Genomic DNA, 19,685 nt, shown 5'->3' with positions numbered 1-19,685 from the left:
CTTAGAGAGATGCCACAGGGAAAGCCTCCGGTTGCCTCCGCCATTGACTTTCTCAAAGGGAGGTGGACCGATGCCAGCGTCCCCTCTGTTGAGTGGACTCGGGTTCTCAGACCCCCAGTAGGAAGGCTGGTTCCTCCTCTGCTGAGCCGGGGAAAGGCAGCAGCTCGTACGGGCTCCTAGCAGCCCCACAAAATTTTTTCAAATTAACTGTTGCCCAGTGTTTAGCTTGGCAAACTCTCCGTGCTTTCCACTCCTTCAAGGGCGGCAGGCTCCTTCCCTAGTTTGGCTTCCACCCCTTCTTACTGATTTCCTGATCTCACTGATTTCTCCTGATTTTTCTTGATTTAAAACAAACAACAAATAACAATGATAACTGAGTGACAATTATAACAGGATGCACCCGATAACACTGGAATTTCCTTTCAAGTTAAAAATATCGCCCGGGTACCTTCTGTCTCCTGAATAGAATTCAAATATGCGAATTAGATGAAGGCTTAGAAATTTTAGTTCAAGGAGTAATTAAAACAGTTTTATTGTTCTAGGGATACAGTTACTTAATTATTTCAACAATTAGACATTTACATGTCTAAACGTTGGAAGTGTCAGAAACAGAAAAATACACTGTGACTTTTGTATTTTAACAAAATCTCTCAAGAAGATAAGAGACTCATATTTGGTCCTGGCATCACCTGAATTATATCAGGCACTGGGAATTTCATATAATTATAGGAACTCTTTGGTAAGAGCTGATATTTATCGTTTGTTTAGTTTTGCATTTCTTTGGTCACCCATTTTGTGGTTTTTCAAAATGTGTGTTTTTAACATTTAAAATAAAACAAACTGCTTCTGATGATGGATGACTTTGTTTTTTGCTTCTTTTGTTTTTCGGTTTTCTATTATGCACATGTTAACTTTTAAGAAATAAGTGTTATTTAAAAAAATAATAAAATAAAACAAAAATGATCAACCTACCTGGCATTTCCTCTTGTGCCCAGCCTCCGGGTGCCAAGATCAGGGAAAACCAAGTGCACGAGCTAAAAGAATAAGCCGGATTTAAAGCTGCAATTTGAAAATTTAGAAATAGAACTTCCAGCTTCGTCTCTTACCACGTTTAAACTGTATTCCCTCTTTTCTGATCATTAAGAAAATATATGTAACTGAAATTTGGAAAAGTCAGACAAGTATAAAGAAGGAAACACAAAACTCAGAGGGATACTGCCATGTAAACCTCAATGTGGTCCATTCCCATCTTTTTTCCAAAGCCTCACTGCGTACATGGACTCTGTGGGTCTACAGAGGAAATACCTGCATCGCACAATTAGCACGTCTGCAGTTCTGCTTTCCACTTTCTTCCCTCCAACTTGTCCCATAAACACTTCCCCTTGTCATTAAAAATCCTCTGAAAACAGAGAAGTATCAATACTAACGCTGCAAAATAGTCCAGCATGCGAGTGTGCCATGAATTTTACCAGTTTCTTTTTTCCAATGTGATTGGCATTTTCACTTTTTTTATTATTCGTTTACCTAATTTTTTCATTTTAAAGGTTTTGTTAGCAAATGCTGTTAAATATTGAATAACAGAGCTACTTCTGACTCAACGTTTCATCTCTCTGTTATCTTATCTTTTTTTTTTTGGCCGTGCCATGCGGCATGCAGGATCTTAGTTCCCCGACCAGGGATCGAACCCCTGCCCCCTCCATTGGGAGCACAGAGTCTTAACCACTGGACCGCCAGGGAAGTCCCAAACCCCACCATCTTTCTGATGTACGTTTTGTTAGACAGCACTAATATGATGTCTATGACCAATTACATTTAAAAAAACCAGAAGTCTGTTTTTTTTTTTTTACAGGTTTACAGGTCGTTCACAGGTCCATGACAAGCATGGTATCCAAGTGGATGTCTGTTGAAAAGGGAAATCCTGGATTGTGGTAAAATTACAAAAATACAAAGCAGGAAGGCAGGATGTTCCAAGCTGTCGTGTAATGATTTCTGTGATTTTCTACAATTTGCTCCGGAGTCACTCAGCCTCCGTTTCTGCCTTCCTCCTATTTTTATTCTTAGCTTCCAAAAGCAGCAGGATTTGACAGTGTCTTGAAGCGTTTCTCTTGGCTGGCGCCAGGCCCCACCTCTTCCTCCAGGAAGCCGCCCAAGCCCAGGTGGGAAGGCACAAGTCAGGGACGGAGAGGCAGGTCTTGGCATATCGAGGTCACGAGGCCAAATTGAGGCTTCTTCAGGGAAGGAGAACAAGAACGTACGAGAAAATAAATGACAACAGGAGTTAAAAGAAAACGTCAGCCACGTCTAAAGGCAGAATTCGGAGCCAGAAGTTCCTACTTTCAACCACAGATTGACCATTTCATCTTCTCTTGAGAAAATCACTTAAACCCTTCCCTCTAGGTCTAGTTGTAAAATAATAGCTACCGAAAAGAATTATCCGCAAGCATGCAGCAGGCTCAGATTCAAGGCCCTGGCACATCATCTGGTGTTTTGGAGGGAGACGCAGAAACAAATTCCTAGTTGCCTGGCAGGACAGTAATCCACACGTCTTATTTTACTGAGTATTTCCAACCCCAGACTATCCTGTGATTTCATTTTATAATCGGGAACACCACAGTTACAATTTAAAAAGCGACTGAGATGATCATTTCCAAAAGATGTAATAAGTAAAAAAAAACTTATCTACCTAGTATATAGAGCTCACATTAATCAATAGGGAAAACACTAATACCCCAATAGAAAGTGATCGGATAATAATGTGCATACATGAAGGATACACATAACCAAAACACATGCCAAAGGACTCACCTTCCCTAACCATACAATAAATGCCAGTTGAAACAGCTAAGTGTAGTTCTTACCCAACAAATTCCCTAGGTCAAGGATATCATGGATTTGGGTAAGAATATCAAGAACTATCACATGGGCTTACAATTGTCTAGAATCTCTCTGAGGGAAATTACCAGATACAGATGGAGACTTATGTTAGTCAGAATAGAGAAAAATTATAAACATCATAAATTTCCAATAAGGAAAATGGTTAAATGAATTCTGGAACAACCAAAAAATTATTTCACAGCCATTCTACACCATGCATTTAGAAATATTTTAATGTGAAAATGTTTATGACATTCTAAGTGAAAATATGTTATGTACATAATTATAAAAGTTAACGGCCCTTGGTTGCTTCCTATGAGCCAGGACTGTCCAATTCTCTCTACGTGTGTTTTTCTCATGAATTTCTTAAAAGCCTCTCATGAAGGAGGTACTATTATTAACATTATGAATATTCTCGTTTTACAGATGACAAAGTTGAGGCACAAAAAAGTTAAATAACTTGCCCAGGATTGTACACTAGTTAGTCTGATTCTAGGCTTAGGGTTACCTGTCTGTCTGTCTGTCCATCCACCTGTTTGACCATCCACATGTCCATCCATCCATCCACACATTGATCTTCCAATCCATCCATCCTTGTGGTGTCCACACAAGAGGCTGGGGCGTGAAGACAGAGGCAGGCAGCAAGGTGAACTGAGACACCCCCCTGCCAGGGGGGACTTGCACCTTCAGGCTTTCAGCTAAAATTTGGTTATAAAACTCTAAAAAGTCCTCGACTCAAATCGCCCACCATGAGATAGAGAGAGGACGACAAGGAGGATGTGTAAGGGGGTTTCTTGCAGCAAGACCACTCCCTGACCTGTGAAGGGTGTGCAGGACGGGATGGTCCAGTCACCTGGGGCCCAGGGGAAGCGGGTTCACAGATTTGCCTGAAGGGCTGATTCTGAGGCCCTTGCAGTCAGTGCCTGGCTTGGGCAGAGGACTCCGGACGGACGAGAGACGGCTGGCCAGCCAGTGGCCTTGGGGGGAAGGCAGAGGGGCACGCCTGCTGCCCTGGCTCAGCTCACCCACAGCCTGTTCAGGCCAAGAGTGGCTGAGAAGTTTCGACGGCCAGACGCTGGTCACCCGTGACAAAGAGCTGACAGCTGGGAGAGCCCGGACTCTGCCCAGCAAGGCCCCCCAGGATGGGCAGTCAGGCTTCGGAGCCATTCACCAAGGCCAGGGATGCATTCTAGAACATTCCCAAGGGCTTCCCTGCAGAAGCCAGCAAAGGCACCAGGAGACAAGGGTCTGTCCGGCCTCCCCAAGTGTGAAGCTGTGCAGTAGAAACTTTGCAGCCGCTTTTACCTTCCCCTCCCACGGGGTCCAACCAACACCCAGCAAGGTGGCAGGAAATGCGGGAGGGAGGAAGAGGAGACCCCCGCAACTAGTTCTCTGCTGGCGAGAAACCTCGCTGGAGGACTGCGGAAGCGATTCCCCGTTAAACCCAGCTCAGAGTTCGGACGTTATATGGGGCTGGACATTCGAAGCGTCAGACGGATACTGTCTGGTAAACTAGAAGGACAATGGGGCTTTGTGTCACCCAAGGAGCTCTAGAGAGGTCAGGCTGCCCGCTCAGATGCTCCATCGGGAGGGAGGAAGAACCACCGCGTGGGCAGGACCGAAGGGACGTGGGAAACAAACAGAGAGGCCTCTGTGACCACTCCCTGCTCCTGCTGGCGCGTGTATGTGAGTGTGCCGGGGGCCTGCAAATAAACCACACATGTGCTTGCATCTCTGGACAGTGAGGTTGTAGCCGGCATTTATCTTCTTCTTCTTTTATACCCTTCTCTCGAATTCCCACATTTTCTATAAAGGGAATGTGTTCTTTCATAATCAGAAAAACATCAGGAAATGTTACTTTAAAAAAAGGAAGCCAGCCTTTGGGAAATTTCCTCATCCACATAAGCCATCACTTGCACTGGGAGTGAGACGACCTGTCATGTAGCCGGGACTGCGGAGCAGACCAAGAAACACCCCAACATCTGCACAGGAACTTGGTGTGGAGTCTGGAATCAACCCCAGTCCCGGGGGGGAGGCAGGAAATGAGAAGTGGGTATTTTGCTGTTTCTCTTGTAAACAAGCTTTGGGATCACATCCTTTTCCCCTTCCTCTCCCTTCTCCACTGAGTCACAGATTCAGCAGCTCAGGGTCCCTTTCCAAGACCAGCACCACTGAACTGACTCATTCTTTGGGCAAATTCCCAACGAGAACTGAAAGCTAGGACCTCAGTGTCTTGGGGGATGGATTCGAAGGGAAGTAGGAAGATCAAAAATGCCAGACAAATGCCCATGGTCACGCACCGGAGGCTCTTTTTAACTCCTTTTTCGGAACACCCTGCGGTAGGACTGCCCTTGAGGGGAAACCACTTAGAAGAAAATCTGAGAGAGGTTTTGAAAAGGAGCCTTTGATTTCTTAAAAAAGGAAGTAGAGATCATCCAGAACCAAGACGTGTCAAGCTCAAGTCACCCCACTCCCATCTGATAAGGCGGCCAGATAAGGAAATGGCTTAGTGCCAGGATATCCAGACTAGCAAAGCCCTTGAGGAAGTGCCCCAATGTGCCTAGTGAAGAAAGGGCAAAGTGTGGGCTGAGTGATAAGACAGCCGGGGGAATTCCTGGCTGGTTGGAAAACCTTCCGGAGACACCCAGCGAGCTCCAGAGCCTAACACCTTGCACGTGTCCACATTGCTTTTGATTTATTGAAGGAGGGATAAGAGACGTGCTATTCCCACGTGTGAGCTTCAGCAGGCTGAGACGACTGGATGACTATGAGTCTGAAAGATACGGCAGGTCAGCACTAAGAAGCTGCCAACTCGGAATAAGGGAACAGCCACTCTTGGGTTCCCACAGTCACGGGCATAATGACCACAGTCTGATAACAAGGACAACACACTGTATCTACATGGGGTGCTTTACAGTTTATAAAGCAGTTTTGGGAGGGCTGGCTTACTTTTAATTCGTGTGAAAAAAATACAGAAGGGTTATTTTTTCTTTTTTTGGATCACAAGCTTAAATTGAAACCAGCGGAGTGGCACGGACACATGAAAGCCAACAGTAGCCCAAAAAGTTAAAAAAGAAAAATAAAAGCCCGTCCTCTGAGCCCTCCTGAGACACTGGGCTGTACCCTTGGGGAACCTACCTTTGAAGAGAAACACCAATAAACTGAAGTCAGAATGAAACAAGTAGTCAGGAAGTAAAAATTTGGGACCAAAGAGTATTCAATGAAGAAGGGCAGACACAAAGGTTTAAACAATTGTTTCCAATATTTGAGCAGCTTCCGTATTAGAAGATTCTACTCCCTATTTTATGATTATCCAAAGTGCAGAGCTTCCACCAATGACTGTGTTTCAGGGGTGATGACTGTGGCTAGAGAAATGGGTCTAAAAATGTCAGTGTTTTGGAAACATCATTGGAATCTACAGAATTGCTGGTGGGAGGGCAACGGAAGCCATCATTTCAGAAAACGATCTGGTCCCATCCCCAGACGTCACAGTCACACAGCCCGTCAGCCTGCAAGTTCACCCCCGGACACACACGCCCAAGAGAACATCTCCACGTGCATAGTAGGAGATACACACGTGAATGTTCACGACAGCAAAATTGGGAAACAGCCCAAATGCTCATCAAAGGGAGAGAAGATGGGTAAACTGAACTACTACACAACAGTCAAATGAATGTAGAGGAATCCTGATATAATAATAAGTGGAACAAGTTCCAAAAGATGACATATAACATGACCTTCCATTTTAAAAAGTTAAGCCACAAAAATTAAAAAATGAGCTTTTAAAAGAAATACATTATATAAAATAAGTCAGACAGAGAAAGCCAAAGATGGTATGATCCTTGCTTATATATGCAATGTAAAAAACAACAGTAAAACAAAAACAAAAACACCAATCTCACTGAAACAGAGAACAAATTGATGGTTGCCAGAGGTTGGGGATGGGGGTGGTCAAAATGGGTGAAGGGGGTCAAAGGTCAAAAAGAAGAAAACAACAAAAACAGAAAGACATACAAATGCACTAAAACTCTTTTTAAAAAGGCAAGATAACGATGAAGGGGTTGATGGTTCCCACCAGTGGGGAAGGCAGGGAGATGGGATACAGGGATCTGGCCATATGGTTCATACGGGGCGGTGAGTTCACGGATGCTTGTAACATTGCTAAAAAGAACAAAAGAACCAGAGGGAATCAGGCTGTGAGTGGATCAAAGGTAAGAGCGTGTCATGAACCAATTCCATTCTGTCCACTGAGGACCACTGAGAAAGAGGGAGCAAGAAGGAAGGGAGGAAAGATGGGAGGGAGAGGTTGAACTGGCATCTCTGCGGCGGTGGGCAGGCTTGCCCCCCAGGTCATTTCAGCCCCGGCCAGGTGGCCCCTGCAGGGGTCTGATCCTGCAGGCTGTGAGCTGTCCCCAGGCCCGCAAGGAGTCGGGTGGCTTTCCATCCGCCTGTGCTCTGCTTGCCAAGCATGGATCCTGGGGAGGGACCGTGTCTGCCCAGAGGAAGAGCAGCTTCCTCGTTGCAGAAACACGTTGCCCCCCTCCCAGCTCCGAGCCCCCATGGCTGTCTCTGCCCGGAGAGGGCATTTTGTTCTCATAAAAGCTCCCAGCCAGAGGTGCTTTTGAAGGGCTCTTGCATTGGATGTGGAGTTGGACCAGTGACCTCCAAGTTCTCTTGGAAGCCCAGGATAGTTTTGAGGGAATAGCAGGTGGAAAGAGGACTGACCCATAAAGAAGGAGACCAGATTTGCTGCCCAAGCATTGTAACTGGCGGTGGGACCCCCCACCGTAATCACTCCTGGTTTGTTCCTTGACTTCTAACGCTACCAGCCTCTGCTGATGGCTGTGACACAAGACAAGGCCTCAAGGATGCCAACTGTTTCCTCCCACCCACCTGTCCTCCCTGTGGGCCTCTCTCGCCTGAAGACCATTACAGTGTGGGACCCTGGGGCAGGTGGTCACGGACAGCACCACGGGAAGTCGTGAAGTGGTGGCAGAAGCTGGCTTCTGGGAAGGGGCCTGGAGCAGCCCAGCGCGGAGAAGCAGTGGCCCAGTGGTTTACATACGGACACACCGGAGGGAGAGAGAGGAGATGCCTGGTGACGTAGAACCTAGTCACGGGCTGTCTCAGAGGGGACCCACCAGCCACATGTGGCCACTGAGCACTTGAAATGTGGCTGGTCCGAATTGAGATGGGCTGTACATGTAAAATGACGTGTCGGAGTTTTGAGATCCAGCACGAAGAAGAGAATGCAAAAAACAACGCATTCATTTTTAAATACTGATTCCATGTTGAACGATAGTATTTTGAATATTTTGGATTGAATTTAAAAGTTATAAAAAATTAATTTCACCTTAAAAAAAACTTTTAAAATGAGGATCTAGAATATTTAAAATTGTATCTATGGCTCCTCTTACATTTTTGTTGGGTAGTACTGGACTAAACTCTATGAGGCCCAGTCAAACTTCTTGCAGTTGGATGAAATGAGATATCCCTTAAAAAAAATTCTCCTTTTAACTTGTTTTGAGTGGATGTCTGTCTATTCCTGAAAACCGAATTGAAAATAAATACGATGCAATATATGATTGAAAGTTATTATTGTTAATTTAATAACAATTAAGCCCCGTGATTCTATTAATTCTTTCCATCAACAAATCCTATTGGCTCTGTCTTCCAAATACACCCAGACTTTGACCCCTTCTCACGACATCCACTGCTGCGTCCCTGTCCGCCCCCTGCACACCTGGGCTCCTCCCACCTCCCTGAGTTGACCCCCTGGTTGTCTCTCCCTGGTCTCTGCCCTCCAGCCACTGCAGCCTCCTTGCTACTTGAGCCCCCTCCTGCCTCAGGGCCTTTGCGCTGGCTCTGTCTGCACTGCTCTTTGCTCATATAGCCCCATACTCACTGCCTCATCTTTTGGAAATCTGGACTCAAATGGTACTTCTCAGGGAGGCCTTCCCTGTTTGCCTTCCCTCCAATGACAAGTCCTCCCCCTAAAACACACACACAGTCACACACACACAGTCCTTTCCTCCTTCCACTCCATTTAGCATTTATACCACCTAACAGACTGTATATTTTACCTTCTTTATCTCCCTCAACTATAATATAATAAATGCAGTAAAGGCAGGAATTTTTCTCTGTTCTGTTCACTGTTGTACACTCAGCACCTAAAACAGTGCCGGCACATAGCAGCTGCTCAATAAATATCTGTTAGATGTGGAGGGTCTCAGATGGGCCATCCTTGTGCTAACGTTTGCTGTGTATTGCGTGGTCTAAACAAACCCCTGACAGAGTTCTTAACCTCCAGAGGAAACCTTTGAGAGCCCGTGAGTTCTCTAGGAACAACTGAATTGTGGGAAGCATAAGCTGTCTGACACCACAAAGTGGCTCTTTGAGCTTGTGGGGTCCTAAGCTGTGGCATTTCTATGCAGGGAATAATGGCCCAGCAAGCCTGGCTGAGAATTGGGGGTATCTGAGGCTGCCATAGCTGCATTCTCTTGGGTGAATGCCACCCCATCCTTGAACTTTCCTGGCCCCTCACTATGAAGTATGGACAAAGGACGGAATGGCTTTCAGATGGAGATGAGGATGTATGTTAGCCATCGGGCTGGTTCCCAGGGTGAAGCCATCAGACCCAAATAAATCCCAGCATTTCCTCATCATTAACCTGCATGCTTTTTTTACTCAGTGGACATGTATTTTTATCTTCACAACCTACCTTCCCAAACGTGGCTGGGTTGACTTGGTTCTGAGCATTTTGCCCACAGGTCTCCACATACATCTCATACATGAGGCAGTGAGGCACACTGTACCCTTCGCAGATGCAGAAGTTGTCAACCAACCTGGGGGCGGGGAGGAAGAAGAGCAGGAAGAGAAGGTTGGCATCAGTTTTTCTAGAGTGGGACACTTTGATAAGGGTCAGACACAAGCAAGGGACCCAACAAAATGAAATATGCTTACTTTATCAAATGCAAAGTCTCACCCATCAGCATCTGTAATGTGCTCAGCCCAGAGTTCAGAATATTGATTTAGACTATGGTGAGGTTTTGTTGTTGTTTTTAAATCTTTTTGGCATACAGGCATATTAAAAAGAAGCCCAAATTACTGGGCTCAGCAGACGCTGCTTCATGTAACTTCGTAAAGGTGGCAGCCAAGGTCTCTCACTGTGACGTAGAGATTTACTCGCTAAAACACAACACAATGCCCCCCACCCCTTGTAGAGTCGATCACCCCTGCAGGTGACAGCTGGAGCCCATGTGGCTTCCTAGGACCCGTGTGCCTGTGACCCAGGACAGGTGTGCACAACTCCTCCCCTTCCCCCCTCCCCCTGAAGCAGTCATTTGCACGACTGTTAAACCCGAGTGATTTAGGGCGGGCCACTACATTTTGATTCTTTAAATTGTAATGAGATGGAAGATGGAAGACACCAAGGGACAGAGAGGCAGGCCACCCTCCCTGCCCTTTACTTCCCGTTGGGTGCAGAGCTCGGTAGCGTTCAGATGTGATCTGCAGCCCCCAGGCCCCTGCTCGGGGTGGGACCGTCAATGGCCCAAATGTTCCTGGGCCCCGGGGCAGGTGGGGTCCCCTGGCAACGAGGCTCACAGCCCAGAGTGCAGCCCCGAGGGGACAGCCAGGTGCCTGTTCCAGCAGCAGGTATGGGAGTGAGGGGGCAGGCAGTGCAGGCGACTGGGCTTAGAAGGTGTGGTCCACACTGACACCCAATCACAGCCTTCCCTTTTCTGGCCGGGGACAGACTGGCAGGTTTCTCCTCATTCTTTTCAAGAAATACACAAAGCAAGCCAGTGCAGTTTTTAAACACCGGAGAATTCTTTAGCAGGGAATTTACCAACAATGCATCTCCTCCTTTCTTACTGATGACCTACAGCTTATTTTCTGGGCTGAGGCAGGCTGAGGCCTACATTAACTTTCCTTGAGAGCAAGAGACCACAGTTGTTAACCCCGTCTGCTTCCTGGAAGGAGGAAAAGTCAACATATGGTGGACGGCGGGGTGAGGGGAAGCTGTGGCCCTGTATTGGTTTCCTCAGGTAACCAATTACCATAGGCCAGGTGGCTGAAAGCAACAGAAACATACTCTGTCACAGTTCTGGAAGCTGAAAGTCCAAATCCAGGTGTCAGCCGGGTTGGTTCCTTCCAGAGGCGCTGAGGAAGCATGTGCTCCACGCTTTCCTCCTGGCTGCTGGTGGCTGCCAGAAACCCTTGGCGTTCCTTGGCTTGTAGACACATCTCTCTAGTGCCCTCGCCTTCACCTGGCTGTCTCCTCGCCTCTTTTTTTTTTTTTGGCTGCGTTGGGTCTTCGTTGCTGTGCGCGGGCTTTCTCTAGTTGCGGCGAGCGGGGGCTACTCTTCGTTGTGGTGCGCAGGCTTCTCATTTCGGTGGCTTCTCTTGTTGCGGAGCATGGGCTCTAGGCGAGCGGGCTCAGTAGTTGTGGCACGCGGGCTCAGTAGTTGTGGCTCACGGGCTCTAGAGCGCAGGCTCAGTAGTTGTGGCTAACGGGCTTAGTTGCTCCGCGGCATGTGGGATCTTCCCGGACCAGGGCTCGAACCCGTGTCCCCTGCATTGGCAGGCGGATTCTTAACCACTGCGCCACCAGGGAGGTCCCTCCTCATCTCTTCTTATAAGGACAACCATCACTGGATTTAGGGCCCACCTAATCCAGTGGGGCCTCCTCTTAACTGGTTCCATCTGCAAAGACCCTATTTGCAGGGTCACATTCTGATATTCCAGACAGACATGCATTTTGGGAGGGGACACCATTCAACCCAGTCCAAGCCCAAGGAGAGGATTTTCTGAGACTCTCCCATAGCATCAGGGTGGGAACCTGACACTTTGGACACCTCACAATGGATTAATTACAGCTGCTGGGGCACCAATTATTTGCTTCGCGGTTGAACACGGGGTAATGTCACTGGTGGTGTGTGGGGCAGTGGCAAATTCACTGATCCACAAGATACTGATATTTATTTTATTAAGACATTTGCTGACATATAAAAAACCTACATGGGAAGTGTCACAGGAAAACACTGGCTAAGTTTGGGGAGGGGCAGCAAAACGTGACCAACATTAAGTGCAAGCTCACTTTTGTTTATTCATAGCTACTTCCGATGTAGTCATGGAATGGTATTCTTAAAAAAGAAATGTGCAAAATACTTTCCAAAATGAGCTCGAGTGTAAACTTTTGCCAGTTGTTCTTCCTTGTCACTGAAATTCATGTGCTCTGGGCCTCTTGTCCTCCTATTTCAAAATGACACTGCTGAGTTTGACTGCCATCTGGGTAGACAATTAAGACCAAATTATACCATCAATGATATCCCACCAAGGTCCAGGACCAGAGTCTTTTCTCCGCCCACACTCAGAGAAAGGTCTGCCTCCTGGTGGTGAGCCCAGCGCCAATGCTTGGTACTTCTGCTGCTCCCGGAGATTCAGCCCAGGGCCTTTCATCTTCTCCCCAAAGTTCACAGCCAGATCTCACGGATGGCCCGTGGGAGGAGGCAGCACACACTAAGTGGACAAGTGGAAGGTCCCGTAAGAGTGTCTATGTTCAGATGGTGCCTTTACTTCAGCTCAAAGAGTACGTGCTTCCGCATTTAGTCTCCACGCCCAGAGGAACTTACGACCATGACTCTGACCCAGGGCTCCAAAGCTCACAGACCCAGGTGCAGGTTCTGACTCTGAGACGTCTCTTGGAGTTTTTGTGATGAGAATTCCAGGCATGGGATGTGGCTGGTACACTGGCTGGCACACGGCAGCTCTTACTGTTATCATTTTTACGTCCACCTCCAAAACCCTGAATGGAAGCGAGAAAGGCGTCCACGCTGGCGGACCAGCAGCACAGAAGCAGCTACTGCAGGTGAGGCTGACTCTGAACTCCACGTGGGGCCGCTGGGGGGCGGGATGAGCATATGCAGGCAGCAGGGCTGGCCAGGACTCCTGGCAGGTGAGACGGGCCAAGGCTTGCTTTCACACGGAGCCACCAATACGGTTTTTGGCGATACGTGATTATAAAGCCTGTCCAAGTCTGGAGTCGATCGGATCACTCAGTTCCTTGCTTGGGTGCATAATCGCCTTCCCCAGGTCTCACCATCAGACGAAGCTGACAGCTAAGATCTTGAGAATCTCATGACGCTCTCCTCGTTTTGAGTGATGGACAATCTGATCATTGGCAACTTCACAGCACCCACACCGGGTCCTGCAGCTCTCACGTTTCTGAGGGCTCCTTTTCCTCATGAAGAAAAATGTGACACTGGGAGTGACCGTACCCTTTGATTCAGCCTGATCAAAGGCTATTACGAATTCTGTACCTTTCAAAGTAAATTTCCACCTCATGAACCTCAAGAGTCTGCAGAAATCTGAAAGCCGTATTTATATGCAGGAGACAGTTACTTAGTCTATAACCAGGCTCGGTGTGCGTAGGGTTTAGGTGACATTTAGATTTTTCGCCTGAGGTCTGAGCCAGGGGTCCCACCTGTCCGACCTGCTGGATGTGTACCCTCAGCCGAGGAAATCGGGTCACTTCACCCTTCTGTGCTCCTCAGAAGTCTGACCACTTCTCTCCCCATTTCTACGATCCTTCCTGCCCGTGAAACAGAAAACTTCTAGTACTTCGGTTTCCAGAGGCGGGACCTTTCTTGCTCCTTGCGGGACCTTTCTTTGCCCTTGGAGAACTTATCACAAGTTGGTGGCAGGGACACTGAAGTCTCTAAGGAACACTGGAAGCCCAAGCAGGACTGACTGGGAGATGAAACAACGAATATGCTAAAAACAGAGCGTTTCTTTCGCGCGACAACCATCAGCCCCTCCCTGGGCTTTCACTCGGAAGCCTGAGCTGTTTCTGGGCATCTGGACACCTCGCCCACCGGTACCCACCACCACTCTTCCAGGAAGCTGGTCTCCTTGGCCATCTTCTAACACCTTCCAGGACGCCAAGCTCTGTTACAAACGAAGGGCTCTGCTGTGTTTGGTTTTTAAAAAATTGTTCATGTTTTAATTCTGGCAAAATATATGTAACATAAAGTGTACCATTTTTAAATGCAGAGTTCAGTGGCATTAAGTACCTTCTCACTGTTGTGCAACTGCTGGTGTATCACCATCCATCCAAAGAATTCTGGTTGTCTCGCAAAACTGAAACTCTGTACCGGCCAGAAACGCTACTCCCTGTTCCCTCTCCCCCAGCCCCTGGCAACCACCATTTTCCTTTCTGTCTCTATGAAGTTGACTCCTCTTGGTGCCTCGTATAAGTGAAATCATATACTATTTGTCCTTTTGTGACTGGCTCATTTCATTTCGCTTAATGTCTTCAAGGTTCGTCCACGTTGCAGTCTGCATCAGAATTTCCTTCCTTTTTATATCTGAATAATAGTTCATTGTATGTACAGACCACATTTTGTTTATCCATTCATCTGCTGATGGACACTTGGATTACTTCCATCTTTGGCTATTGTGCATAACGCTGCTATGAACACGGGGATGCGAATATCTGTTCCAATGCTTGTTTTCAAGTCTTTGGGGCATATGCCCAGAGGGGGAATTGCTGGATCACATGGTGGTTCTATTTTCAATTTTTTGAGGAACCACTATCCTATTTTCCACAGTGGCTACACCAATTTACATTCCCACCAAGAGTGCACAAGGGTTCTAATTTCTTCACATCCTCACAAACACTCGTTATCCTCTATTTTTGTTTGTTTGATAAGGGCCATCCTAACCAGCGTGGAGTGGTTGCAGCTGCGTTTTTAATGCCAATGTTCAAACCACCAGCACCAATTGAGACAGGCTGGGACCTGGGACCCTTTACTAGAGTGCTTGCCCCGGACAAACGTCTCCCAGAGCATCAGAATACAAAGAAACTATTGACATAAGGGACTACACGTAACTGCATGCACATGCAGTTGGGGCAAATTATGAACAAGAAGATACAAAAAGGCCAAAACCCAACTGCCACTTCTGAGGAGCTGGGAGCAAAAGCAGGGCCCCGCGCGTGATCCCTGCACACGGCACCACCAAGGGGTGGGCACACCACCTAAGCCCCCCCTCCCGGCCCGACAGCCTGTCCTCCACGGAGAGCAAGCAAGGGGACCTGTTACTGGTTTTCACTCCCTCTTGCTGTAGCACGAGTCCCAATAAAGCCTTACCTGAATTCCTCCTCTGGAGTCTTATCAACTTCTATTGATTAAAGAGTCCAAGGGCTTCGCTGGTGGTGCAGTGGTTGAGAATCCGCCTGCCAATGCAGGGGACACGGGTTCGAGCCCTGGTCTGGGAAGATCCCACATGCCGCGGAGCAACTAGGCCCGTGAGCCACAACTACTGAGCCTGCGCGTCTGGAGCCTGTGCTCCGCAACAAGAGAGGCCGCGATAGTGAGAGGCCCGCGCACCGCGATGAAGAGTGGCCCCCGCTCGCCGCAACTAGAGAAAGCCCTCGCACAGAAACGAAGACCCAACACAGCCATAAATAAATAAATAAAAATTAAAAAAAAAAAAAAAAGAGTCCAAGGACCCAGGTGGGTTGCACAGTGACCTGTCAAGCATCGCACCTCATAGATGGGATGCCTCCAGAACAGTCTTCCACGGGAATCTCTGCCCCTCCTCGCCTCCATGGCCCCGCCTCCCCCCACCTGAAGAGCATAGCCTGGCCCCCTGGGTCCGAGGCCTGCAGGGACAGGAGTTTGGGACACAGGACTTGAACACCATCCTAAGTGACTTAGGGCATCTGCTTTGTGGGCAGCTGGGACCCTGTCAGTTCACAAATGACCTGAGGAGAACATCTAGGTATTTTCTGAAACCCTAATCATTCTTTCGAGTCTCTGGACTTATTCAAGTCCTAGAAACTCTAATTTACTAAATGGTGACCTGAAACTTGAAGGTGCAGATATGCTGAGGGGTCTAAGTGTGAAAGAAATAGAGTCCTGCTGTGCCACACTCTAAAAACACTGTGTGTGCTGTGGTTCTTTTTTTTTTTTTTTTAATAGTTTTAGATTTAAAAATATTTATTCTTTTGATTTTTTTCTCTTATGCAAGGGAAAATATATCAAAAATTTTCTTTTGGAGGAGAGGGGTGACCATTTAGGCCTTTTTGGGGTTCTAATCACAAACACTCCCCTTCATTTTTCTATTTCACTCATTGAACTTTTTCAGAAAGTATTTCTTTCGTGAGAAATACTCCTTAAAACTTAAAAAACCAAGTAATCAGCTATCTACTAGTTATTCACCTTCTAAAACGAATGTTTTCGGACTGGTTTCAATTATTTTCCTATTTATGAAGCGCTACAAACCCATGAGTTCATCAGTCCCAAGGGCTGATGATATTTTTCTTTCCAGCTTTTTCTTCCTCTATTTAAATAGCCAGAAGTGAATTTCTCAAATGTGGAATGCATTGTTAGAGCTAAAAACTGCTTTGCTTTAAGTTAGGAAACATCCCATTCTGGATCGCCCACTGAGAGAAAACATTTCCTCTCCTGGCCTAGCCCTCGTGCTTTCCGATGTGTATGTAAACCCAGGCCCACCAACAAGCCCCCCCGTGGAGGGCTGGCTGGATTGCTTCCCACGGGAAGCGTGACCAACAGGGGAGGCCCCAGGGGGGAAACCCACACTGCCCCACCGTGTGTGCGTGTGTGTGCGTGTGTGTGCGTGCCCAGTCCCATCCCAGCCAGCATGAAGACGCGCTGGTCCTGCGTGTGAACGGCTGTCCTCTGAGCCTTTTACCAGGGCCCCGGGGGCGCAGGCGGTCGCCCCTGGCACTTGGTCCGAGGTCCTGGGGACAGCAGCCGAGAGAGCCACACTCCCCTTCCTCGCCCCCCCCCCCCAATCCGCCGGGGCGGTCCGGGTCCCGCCGCGGTGCCGCTCACCACTGGATGATGCCGCCGTGCAGGCCCCAGCCGCCAGCGCCGCCCGAGGCGGAGGCCGCCACGCCCTCGGCCATGGCTGGACCCGCCCGCGGCACCGAGGCGGCGAGCGGGCGGAGGCGCTGCACCGTCCGGCCGCCGCCGCTCCGGGGTGTTTACTTTAGAGCGGGGCGCGCGGGGGCGCGGGGCACCGGCGGGGAACGCGAGCGGGGCGGGGCAGCGCCACGTGGCGGCGTGGCGCGCGGGCTCGCAGGGGGGCGGGGGAGCTCGTTGGGGGCGGAGCTAGGGTGCGTGCGTGGGAGCCTGGGGGGCGCGCGGGCCTCGGGACGGCGTCGGGCCACGCCCTGCACCTGCTGTGAGGGTTTGGGAGGCGGCGTCCTCTCCTTCCCAGGATCTAAAGCTCGTAGGACAGAAACCCAAGTGCCGCTCTTCCCCTCCTTACAAGCACTCCAACAGGGAAACGACAAACAAAAACAAACGGACGCACACATTTTAAGTCGGTTCACGGTGTTTGGTGAGCGGTGGTCGTCAACCTGACTGCACTTTGGAGTCACTTGGGCACGTTTCAAAAACATCACTGCCCCAGCGCCACCCCTAGAGGGTCTGAGGTCTGAGGGGTTTGGCCTATACAAACCTGATTTTTTAAAAAAAATTTATTTATTTGGCTGCACTGGGTCTTAGTTGCGGCATGCAGGCTTTTAGTTGCGGCATGCGGGATCTAGTTCCCTGACCAGGGATCAAACCCGGGCCGCCTAAATTGGGAGCGCGGAGGCCTAACCACTGAACCACCAGGGAAGTCCCAAACCCCGTGTTATAAGCTGCCCTGGAGGTTAGTGATGCTGACGTGCGCCCGGTGGTGAGACCCACTGGTCCTGGGAGTTTGAGCGTGGCTGGGTCAGGACTTCTGAGAGGCTGAGCCGGGGTGAGAGCTCCTGCCCTGGATGAGTCCCCTGGTCTGCAGCCCGGCCCTGGTGGTCCTTGCCTTCAAGAGCTATTTAGTTAATACGTTGCTGTGAGACTGAGCTGCTGATTCTCTCCTAACCTCCCTTCTCTGGCGGGGTATGTGTGATTGTTCTAAGTATTAAGCAGCTAGTAAACATAGGGCGAGTGGCGTGAGCACGAGCTCAGTCAGGCCACTGTTCCTTGGACTGCTGACTGCTTGCGAGCCTCTGGTAAGGATTTCTTCATCTAGATTAAAAACACGGGTGGGAGGGAGGGAGATGCAAGACGGAAGAGATATGGGGACATATGTATATGTATAGCTGATTCACTTTGTTATAAAGCAGAAACTAACACACCATTGTAAAGCAGTTATACTCCAATAAAGATGTTAAAAAAAAAAAACCACACTGGACAACTGAACAACAACAACAGCCCACTTAAAATTTGGGCAAGGGACTTGAATGAATGTGTTCGCCTGAAGAAGACATACAAATGGCCAATAAGCACATGAAAAGATGCTCAATGTCATTAGTCATTAGGGAAATGCAGATCAAAACCGCAATGAAATAGCACTCCACATTCATTGAGGTTGCTATTTTCTTTTAAAGAGTAACGATAAAGAAGATGTGGTATCTATATACAGTGGAATATTACTCTGCCATGAAAATTAAATCTTGCTTGCGACAACGTGGAGGGACCTAGAGGGTGTTATGCTAAGTGACACAAGTCAGACAAAGAGAAATACTGTATGATTTTGCTTGTATATGGAATCTAAAAAAGAAAACAAATGAACAAACACAACTAAACAGAAACAGTCATAGATACAGAGAACAAATGGGTGCTTGCCAGAGGGAGGGGCACTGGGGGGAGGAGAGAAATAAGTGAGGGAGATTAAGAGGTACAAGCTTCCAGTTACAAAATAAATGAGTCATGGGTATGAAATGTAGCGTGCGGAATGTGGTCGATAGTTATGTAACATCTTTGTAGGCTGACAGATGGTAGTTGGCCTTATCATGGTGATCATTTTGAAATGTACAGAAATATCGAATCACTATGTTTTGTACCAGGAACTAACATAGTGCTGTTATGTTATACTTAACATAACAATTATAGTATACTTCAAAAATGAACAAACAAACTCGTAGATCAGAGTTGTGGTTACCAGAGGCTGGCGGTGGAGGGGTGGGAATTGGATGAAGGTGGTCAAAAGGTACAAGTTTCCAGTTATAAGACAAATAAGTACTAGGGATGTAATGTACAACATGATTAATATAATTAACACTGCTCTTCGTTATATATGAAAGTTAAGACAGCAAATCCAAAGAGTTCTCATCACAAGGAAAAAGGTTTTTCTTTTTTTCCATTTCTTTAGTTTTGTATCTGTATAAGATGATGGATACTCACTAAATTTGTGGTCATCATTTCATGATGTACGTAAGTCAAGTTATTACGCTGGACACAAACTTATACAGTGCTGTATGTTAATTATGGGTCAATAAAATTGGAAGAAAAAGAAAAACAAAAAAGTAAGTGTTGATGAGGATGGGAAGAAATTGGAATGGTGTTCACTGCTGGTGGGAACTTAAAATGGTGCAGCTGCTATAAAAACAGGCAGTTTCTAAAAAAATTTAAAATAGAATTACCATATGATCCACCAATTCCACTTCTGGGTATGTACCCTAAAGAATTGAAAGCCAGGGGACTTCCCTGATGGCGCAGTGGCTGGGAATCCACCTGCCAGTGCAGGGGACACGGGTTCGAGCCCTTGTCTGGGAAGATCCCACATGCCGCGGAGCAGATAGGCTCGTGCGCCACAACTACTGAGCCCGCGCACCTAGAGCCCATGCTCCACAACAAGAGAAGCCACCGCAATGAGAGGCCCGTGCAATGCAATGAGGAGTGACCCCCGCTCGCCCAACTGGAGAAGGCCTGTGCTCAGCAATGAAGACCCAACGTAGCCCAAAATAAATAGAATTAAAAAAAAAAAAAAAAAAGAATTGAAAGCCGGAC

General features: G+C 47.8%; 1 protein-coding gene across 1 annotated transcript in view; it reads right to left on the bottom strand.

The window, feature by feature from the left end:
* RFX8 (regulatory factor X8) overlaps window positions 1–16,940 on the bottom strand; it is a gene marked incomplete at its 3' end in the record, with an annotated part of 66,046 nt that extends 49,106 nt beyond the window's left edge. The window contains exons 1-3 of the mRNA XM_082356502.1: window positions 16,737–16,940; window positions 9,596–9,719; window positions 973–1,034 (exon numbers count right to left, since the gene is read on the bottom strand). Coding sequence (XP_082212628.1) covers window positions 973–1,034; window positions 9,596–9,719; window positions 16,737–16,810 — 260 coding nt within the window. The 5' untranslated portion in view covers window positions 16,811–16,940. The remainder of the gene's footprint in view (window positions 1–972; window positions 1,035–9,595; window positions 9,720–16,736) is intronic.
* Between the last annotated feature and the right edge of the window lie 2,745 nt (window positions 16,941–19,685).

This window comes from Balaenoptera borealis (assembly GCF_965194805.1).
Source record: "Balaenoptera borealis genome assembly, chromosome: 15".
Classification (NCBI taxonomy): Eukaryota; Metazoa; Chordata; class Mammalia; order Artiodactyla; family Balaenopteridae; genus Balaenoptera; species Balaenoptera borealis.
This window is presented reverse-complemented; position numbering and strand designations above follow the sequence as displayed.